Source organism: Musca vetustissima, unplaced genomic scaffold (assembly GCF_032173495.1).
Source record: "Musca vetustissima isolate MV318-11 ecotype Yass unplaced genomic scaffold, APGP_CSIRO_Mvet_v1 utg744, whole genome shotgun sequence".
Classification (NCBI taxonomy): Eukaryota; Metazoa; Arthropoda; class Insecta; order Diptera; family Muscidae; genus Musca; species Musca vetustissima.
Genome location: NW_026888268.1, coordinates 210,407 through 219,203, shown reverse-complemented (window position 1 = coordinate 219,203; position 8,797 = coordinate 210,407). Strand labels below are relative to the sequence as shown.

General features: G+C 32.9%; 3 protein-coding genes across 3 annotated transcripts in view; 1 reads left to right on the top strand and 2 right to left on the bottom strand.

The window, feature by feature from the left end:
* Nucleotides 1–8,797, bottom strand: part of LOC133336064 (enhancer of split m7 protein) — a 378,459-nt gene that overhangs the window by 207,107 nt on the left and 162,555 nt on the right. The window lies entirely within an intron of this gene.
* On the bottom strand, nt 4,283–4,603 carry LOC133336103 (enhancer of split m4 protein-like). Its single transcript, XM_061544401.1, has one exon. It carries the CDS (start codon nt 4,601–4,603, stop codon nt 4,283–4,285), a length of 321 nt encoding a protein of 106 aa, XP_061400385.1.
* Nucleotides 7,270–7,626, top strand: LOC133336102 (enhancer of split m4 protein-like). The gene has a single exon (XM_061544400.1). It carries the CDS (start codon nt 7,270–7,272, stop codon nt 7,624–7,626), a length of 357 nt encoding a protein of 118 aa, XP_061400384.1.

Genomic DNA, 8,797 nt, shown 5'->3' with positions numbered 1-8,797 from the left:
ACAACTACCACGGAACTTAAACTTTCTGTGGATGTTTATTCCGAGTCTTGGCAATATTTCGTGATATTTGCACCCTCATGCCCGATTAGAGGTAAACAGCACCTCTTCCTTACACTGACATATTCTCCGAATATTACGAGTATTCAGTGCAGCTATTGTCCAGATTCCCTTCACCGTGGGTTGTGTTGTGATGTTCGGCTTTCATTTGTGGTAAATATATCGACTCGAAAATAACACAAAAATTAAGTTTTCGGTCCACTTCATTCAAAAATTATTATCTGATCATCAACGAAAATTATAAGCGTTGTTGTTGTAAGTGGAACCTCATCTCTAGAGTGATAATGGGTTACTAAATAATATACGAATATAGAGATACCTGTAAATATTTAGGTGTAACTACCACATCCGAGCACATACAACAATATAATTGGTATTAATTTAAAGGTCAACCACTCCTCTTGGATATAATATCAACTTCTCGGGTCTACGTCCTTCAGGGGTAAATATATACGCTATAGAATCAAAACAGGCATGCTTATTCTGTGCCTCAATCCCCTTCTCCATGCAAAAATTCGTGGTGTTTGGGTCATAATTGCGGCCTCTGGAGCGACCAGAAAAAACGGCGAAAATAAAGTTTTTGGTCCATTTCGCCCTCTAAATATTAACTGATCTTTCCCAAACCAATAGGGGTCTTCATTGGCCAGAACCTATCCTACATGCAAAATTTCGTGAAGATTGGTCCATAACTGTGGCCTGTATCGTGTTTACAAATTATAATGGACAGACGGACGGACGGACGGACGGACACACATGTCTAGATCGACTCAGCTAGTCGAGATATGACGATCGGTATACTTAAAGGTGGGTCTAGGACCAATATTTCGCGGCGTTACAAACTTTTGGAGCTGCACAAAGCTATAATACCCTGACAACATAGTTGTGTAGGGTATAAAAATCCAGGCTTAAGGATCTGATACTTGAAACGGATCTGATACAGCTTGAACAAACATTCTTTAAAACGACGCTTATGGGTCTGATACAGGTTCAAAAAATATTCCTTAAAAATCCACGCTTATGGATCTAATACAGCTTGAAAAAATATTCCTTAAAAATTCACGATTATGGATCAGATACAGGTTAAAAAATATTCCTTAAAGATCTCCACTTATGGATCTGATGCTGCTTCAAAAAAATATTCGTTAAAAATTCACGCTTTTGGATCTTATAATGCTTGAAAGAATATTTATTAAAATCCACGCTTGAGGGTCTGATGCATCTTTGAAAATATTCCTTAAAAATCCACAATTATAGAACTGATACTGCTTGAAAAAATATTCCTTAAAAATCCACAGTTATGGAATTGGTACTGCTTTAAAAATATTCCTTAAAACTCTCAATTTATGGAACTGATACAGCTTAAAAATATATTCCTTATAAAGACACACTTTTGGATCAGATATGGCTTAAAAATATTCGTTAAATAGCCACGATTTTGGATCTGATACTGCTTAAAAAAATATTCTTTAAAAGTCCACGCTGGGGTTCTGATGCATTTTTAAAAAAAACTATTCCTTAAAATCCACAGTTATGGATCTGAAACTGCTAGAAGAAATATTCCTCATTTTTAAAAAGATATTCTTTGAAAAAAATATTCCTATGGATCCGTGGCTACAAACTTCTTGAAAAAATCACAATATCCAAGCTTTTTGTCCTCGCATTAAAAATATTATAGCCATCATTTTTATATATTTTAAAAATATTGTCATGTATACATATGGGCAATATTGCCAATTTTTTAACATAGCTGAAGCGGAGGTTCACCCCTTTATAACTCGGGAACTACTTAAGTATATGAAAAAAAGTGAATAGTTTTGGGTTAATTGATCTGTCGTTGCAAACTGCTCATGATATTGACCTCCAAACTTTATTTTGGTGGAAGCTGTGTCTACTTTAATGTAAAAAAATGTGTAAAAACACGTTGAGGCGAACCAGTTTTTTTATGTTCTCTATCGATTTGTGACTAAGCCACTCATTGCACGGTCTTCGTGTCAAAATAAAACTAGAAGCCAACAAAATGGGGACTACGACCCTTATGTATCATTTTTCAAAATTTTCACTGCATCTACCTTTAAATGATGCTGACATTTTGAAGCTCGATTTTGAGTGTTTTTTTAATTTTAATTCTAGATTTAATATGCAAACAGGAATTTCTAAAAATCGATCATAAGATTATTGTAGTCGCGAATCTGCGTCATTTGATATGTATTTTGTGTATGTAGTATGCACAGCTTCAGAGTAATACTCATCCGAAGGTGCGAATTTTGTGCGATCAAATTTCTAAAAAACCTATTTTTCGGTCCAAATTTTTAGATCTGTCAACTGAATGATATGGCTACCCGCGATCAATAAGGTTTTTTACGTTTCGGATGATATAAAATCTTCTTCGTGAAAATCCATCTATTAGAACGGCGGGAACTGGCCTTCCAAAAACACGAAATTTGGCAAAAAATGTTTTTGAAAATATCGCGGATTTATTTGCGTTTTCTGTGTATCATTTCCGCTTCAATAAATGACCTCATATGGATTTTGATCTTTTTCGAAAAGAGAACTTTAAAAACTTCAGCCGAAAGAGAGATGTACGCAATTTATCTCAAAAATAGATTTTGCTGGCACATCCATGGTTCTTAATGGACCACATTGAAATGGTATAGATCGATGTATTTTTTTAGGGTGCACACCGAAATCGGATGCGCGTTAATGGCATATGGAGTTTTTGGAAATTATTCGCGTTTTACGATTTTTTGGGTACTTCAATGCAACGTGTGGCACATCTTAGCCGTCAAATGAAATTTCGCAAAATATGCATGGATTGGAAGATAAACTTCAGTACTTCCTGGAAACCGCATGCGCATCAAATGATTTTGAGAATTACGCGATTTAGACGCAATTTATCTCAAAAATAGTGTGAGCTGGCACATCCATGGTTCTTAATGGACCACATTGAAATCGGTATAGATGGATATATTTTTTTAGGGTGCACACCGAAATCGGATGCGCGTTAATGGCATATGGAGTTTTCGGAAATTATTCGCGTTTTACGATTTTTTGGGTACTTCAATGGAACGTGTGGCACATCTTAGCCGTCAAATGAAATTTCGTAAAATATATATGGATTGGAAGATAAACTTCAGTACTTCCTGGAAACCGCATGCGCATCAAATGATTTTGAGAATTACGCGATTTACACGCAATTTAAAATGTACATTTCATAATATTATTTAATTTTAAGATTTATTCCTATTTATAGAATTCTAAGATTAATTGGAAGGGTCTTGATATAATCCGCAAGGCGTATACTTATACACAAAAAGTGATTATTATTATATATGTCAATTTTTCGGCGAAAATCGGGTAAAATAGCAGAATAACCCCAACATTTTTTTCTGAAATTTCTTGTATACAATTAAAAAAATAAATATGATGACATTATTTTTTCGAACCAAAAACAAATATTTTTCCTCAATATCTTGTTTTGTTGTCGCTGTGATTTAGAAACCGCTACTCGGACTTGTGTGATTTTGATATCATTTGATTCATCATGGTGTTTAGATTATGTAGATATTTTTAAATTATTTTTTAGGTGTGTGTATGTCATTAATATAATGAAAATATTGATGTAATCTGCTATATTTTTTTTATTTTTCTCATATTTCGCGAATATTTGCAACTTTATCGTGATTATTATAATATATTCATATTCTTATTTTACGGAGGAAGATATATATCAACGTTTTTGGTCAATATAATAAACGGCGTAATTTTAAGATTTTTTTCTTATGCCCAAAATTAAAACCTCGATAACTTTTGCGCGCATCAACCAAAAATTTGATCGCGAACGGTTTCGGAGTCAGGACATTTTTCTCTATATGTGTACCAAAAATCATAGATGTGCCACAAAAACAAAAAAGCTGATTTTTTGAAAATGGAATATTAAAAAATTGGCAATATTGCCCATATATAGTTCCCAAATACTTTAGTTATCCCAAAATAAAAAATACCCAAAATAATAAAAAATCTCAGGATTATGTTTAAAATTTGTAAAATTATATATTTTGTTTTCATATTTTCTTTTTTCTTATAAATAAAATATTTTCTTTGAAAATATTGCAGTTTTTTCTATAAATTATCACAGTTTCTTTTATAAAGCTTTGTTTTGTATAACAGTTTCAATTTTTCGTAGTAATGGAAGACATCTTTATAGGATGACGGAAGTTTTCAGCATTTAAGCTTGAGCCCAACGGTCTTGCATATAGGCAGGAACGAAGTCAGCAGCTGAGGTCCAAAAGTAGGTACCCTGCTCGGTGCGAATGAAGTGAACAGGCACTGTGGTGGTGTAATCAAATTCCTCCTCTTTTTCGTAGGATTCATTGATGTCATTTTCATATGATTCCATTGATGATTCTAGACTGGCATTGCGGCTATTTTCCAAAGATTCAAAGGATGAGTCATCAGTGGCAGCAACAGATTTCTTGGATTTGAAGATTTGTTTAAACAGCTTCTTCATGCTGCTGGAGCTTTTCTTCTGGGAAATGGTGATATCCATTTTGTTGTATTGTTGAGTTTGTGTAATTTCTACGCACATTTTGAATGTTTTTGTGAGTTTTTCTTGTAGGTCTTTAATGGAAGACAAATCAAATGTGAATGATGCTGTACCTCTGGAGAGTTTGGTCTTTTATACTCTCAGCAAGGTTGAAAAGGACTTACAGGTAAATGAAAATCTACCAGCCCCTAGACAATAGTTAGTGTTTATCTATTGTTCTTGTTGTTTGGTTTACCTTTTTCGAATCATGGGAACGTCTAGTGGAAAATAAATATTTCTCAGCAACTATTTTGAAGATAAGGATTTGAAATACACTAATTGTTGTTGTTTTTTGAAACAATTTTCTTTTGTTGTGCATGTGCAAAGGTTTTTCCAGGTAAATACCAAAATTCATTTTCAATAAAAACTAAAAAATATCACAGTTTCCCACGGCTAGGATATTCTTTAGCAATAGTTTTCAAATGCACGTGTTTCGTTGTGACGAAGAGGTTAAGGAGCTAAACCTCATTTGGCATAATCATTAGGGAACCTTCTTAATTTTTGTTTTTGTTGCCTTTACGGAAAACACTTTACTCGTGCTGTAAGCATGGGGTCGATTTGAAACAGTAGGAGTATGCAAGGTCGAACATGCTTAGTGTTTTATTTTATTTAACACACTTGTGTTTGTTTGTATAGAAACGTACTACGAAAATACCTTTCGAATTTAATCTAAATAGCAAGTGCTACACAAAATGAACACGAGATTATTGAATACCATTTCTGGAAAGATCATCCTACAAGCTTAAAACCTGAACACGTGTTAGTACAATGCATATTCAAAAATAAAAGGCTACAGACTATACTCGGTGGAAGTGTTTTGACTGGCACACAATCAGTTCATTATGCAAATGTGACTCCTCTTTTGGGTATAGTAAGCTATTTATTGCAATCACATTAAAAAAAATAGACATTTTTGGTCATCGTAAAGTACTTTGTCGGGTCGTAATAATGAAATTAGTGCAGAAATTTTAACTGTTAGGGCATGTTAAAGTAATGTTAAAGTCAAATCCATTCCACGTCCCATGAAAACAACTAAGAATATTTCGCCAACAAAATCCAGGCTAATTTATCTTCGTCGTTCTTTTGAAATGGTCATTTCACATATGCTTTACCCATTTTCGATTTTAATTTTTCAAGATTTTCAATGGGCTGGTAAATCAATACCAATGCTTGTTAAGGTTTGTAACTTTGCACATATATATTTGAAGATTTAAAAGAGATGAAAAATAATTTACAAAAAATGTTTGTTGTTGTTTTTTGTAATTAAAGAAAAGTTCTTATTTTTGATGGCGGGCATGGTAACTCCTCACTGGAACATCGAAATCCGAAAATTCCAACGGTGTTAGAAAGAGTACATGTCTGGCTCTCGTATGAACTAGGATTATTGACTTCGCTCTAAAATTAACAAAATGGCGGACCTTTAAAAAAATATTTTTGGAAAATCGCCGATTTTTTACCAAAAACCATGTTAAAAAATAAGGAAGATCTTTACCGATTAGCTTTATCCTAGTTTATGCGATAGCTATACACTCACAGAGAAACGTGTAAAAATTTGGAATCGATTGGGTTATTAATTTTTGAGTTATCGTGCCCGCCATTCGCAAAAGAGAAAAACGGGTTTAAAGTTTGAGAAGTCCTTTAGTCAAAAGTCCTGTCCTTTTTTGATATCTGGTTACAACCAATTTCGCCGCCCGATTTATTGTTTACATTATAAGGAATTTGTTCATTATTCTTTTTTATTGAGTTTTCCGACATGTCTGACCGAATTATGAACCAATTCATTGAATATAGATAGCTTTCACTACCTAAAATATCAATCAAACATTTTTTATCAATTGTTCTTTGAGAAATTTATCATGTGTTTCTATTGTGTCGTGCGCCCAGTAATCATTACATAAATGGGTTTCACATCTTAATTGAAGAGTGCGAAACGAAAATGTTCTCAACAAATTTCTTTTATATAAAAGATATCACAGTGTTCATTTTTGTTCTTGTAAGGAACAATGAAATCAATTTTGATGCTTCAAACCCCCCATGATTGTTCCGTCATTTTTCAATGATCGTACTTAAGGCACGAGTCTAAATGTATACAAAAACATTTCTTGGTTTTTTATTCTTAACTATTGGAATAACTCTCATTGAAGAAAGTTTGTCGAATAAAAAATACTTTCCCACAGCATCCATACCAATAATCATCTACCATCATAACACTACTCTATTTAATCGTTATTTTTACTAGAGTCACAGGTCGTGGGAAACATTTTACAAAATTACATTTCGATTTGTAATGTAAAGGTATTTTAATGTTCTATGGGAAACCTTTGCACGTGCACAATTTTTGAACACACAAAAAAGCAAATACAACATTAAGGATTCTTATCAGGATTTTGGATGCTCAAAAAATAAATTTTCACTAGACATTCCCACGATTTGAAAAAAGGTAAACCAAACACCGAGAACAATAGATAAACACTAACTATTGTCTAGGAGCTGGTAGATTTTCATTTACCTGCATGTCCTTTTCAACCTTGCTGAGAGTATAAAAGGCCAAACGCTCCAGAGGTACAGCATCATTCTCATTTAATTTGTCTTCCACTAAAGACCTAAACAACCTCACAAAAACATTCAAAATGTGCGTGGAAATTGCCCAAACTCAACAATACAACAAAATGACTGTCACCTTCTCCCAGAAGAAAGGCTCCAGCATGAAGAAGCTGTTCAAACAAATCTTCAAATCCAAGAAATCGGTTGCTGCCACTGATGTCTCATCCTTTGAATCTTTGGAAAATAGCCGCAATGCCAGCCTAGAATCATCAATGGAATCCTATGAAAATGACATCAATGAATCCTACGAAAAAGAGGAGGAATTTGATTACACCACCACAGTGCCTGTTCACTTTGTTCGCACCGAACAGGGTACCTACTTTTGGACCTCAGCTGCAGACTTCGTTCCTGCCTATATGCAAGATCGTTGGGCTCAAGCTTAAATGCTGAAAACTTCCACCATCCTATAAAGATACAAAATGTACAACAAAGCTTTATAAAAGAAACTGTGATAATTTAGAGAAAAAAACCTGCAATATTTTCAAAGAAAATAATTTATTTATAAGAAAAACAAAAATGAAAACAAAATATACATTTTTAAACAATTTAAACATAATCTTGAGATTTTTTATTATTTATTGGGAATCGGGGAAAACTACATATTCTGTATACATATATCCATGATATATTTTGTATGATATATTTGTATATTTTTTAAAATACATGACAATTTGACTTTTGAGTCGCGAGTTTTATAAACATTTTTTTGGTAGTCATCATACCTATATTTGTTTCAACACCTGTCAGAGCCTTTAAAGAAAATTTTCAAGCAGTGTCAAATCCATAAGCTTTGATTTTTAGGGATTTTTTTCTGATCCAGAAGCGAGTGTTTTATAAAGAATATATTTTTTTAAATTGTATCAAATCCATAAGCGATGATTGTTTAAGAATAATTAGCAGATCCATAAGGGTTGTTTTTGAATTTTGATTTTTTAAGCTTGCATTTTTTTACACAATATTTTTTTCCAAGCTAATCAGATACATTTTTTAAAGAATATTTTTTTAACCATAGATTTAATTAAAATCAAATTTAAAATCAAATTTATCAGATCCATAAGCCTGCATTTTTAAAATTATTTTTTCCAAGAGTACTTTTTCAGAATATTTTTTAACCGCAGTATCAGATCCTTAAGTGTGGATTTTTTAAAGATTATTTTCCAACCAATTTCAGAGTCATATTAGTGGATTTTGGAGTATTAGATCCATGTGATCGTAATTTCATTTAATTTTTTTTAAGTAGTATCTGAGCCATAAGAGTGGATCTTTAATCAGTATCAGAACTATTTTAATTTATATTTTTTATAGGTTTCTTTCCTAGCTAAGCAGATCAGATATAACTTAGCAGAGATCCAAACCAAAAAAGTAATTTTATGTGTTATTGGCGATAGGTGGCATTGTCGTCTTCGATCGCAAATGATCAAATGTCCTGTTCTGTTTTTTGTTGATGGATACCCATTTGTTGTATTGTAGAGGGTGTAATTTCTACGTATATATTATGAGCTGTGTAGTGGAATGTTATAAGAATGATGCTGTACTTGCTGCATTTTTTTTACA

Bases quoted from the DNA above. Each gene is read 5' to 3' on its own strand.
- LOC133336103 (XM_061544401.1), bottom strand. From the start codon at position 4,603: ATGGATATCACCATTTCCCAGAAGAAAAGCTCCAGCAGCATGAAGAAG.
- LOC133336102 (XM_061544400.1), top strand. From the start codon at position 7,270: ATGTGCGTGGAAATTGCCCAAACTCAACAATACAACAAAATGACTGTC.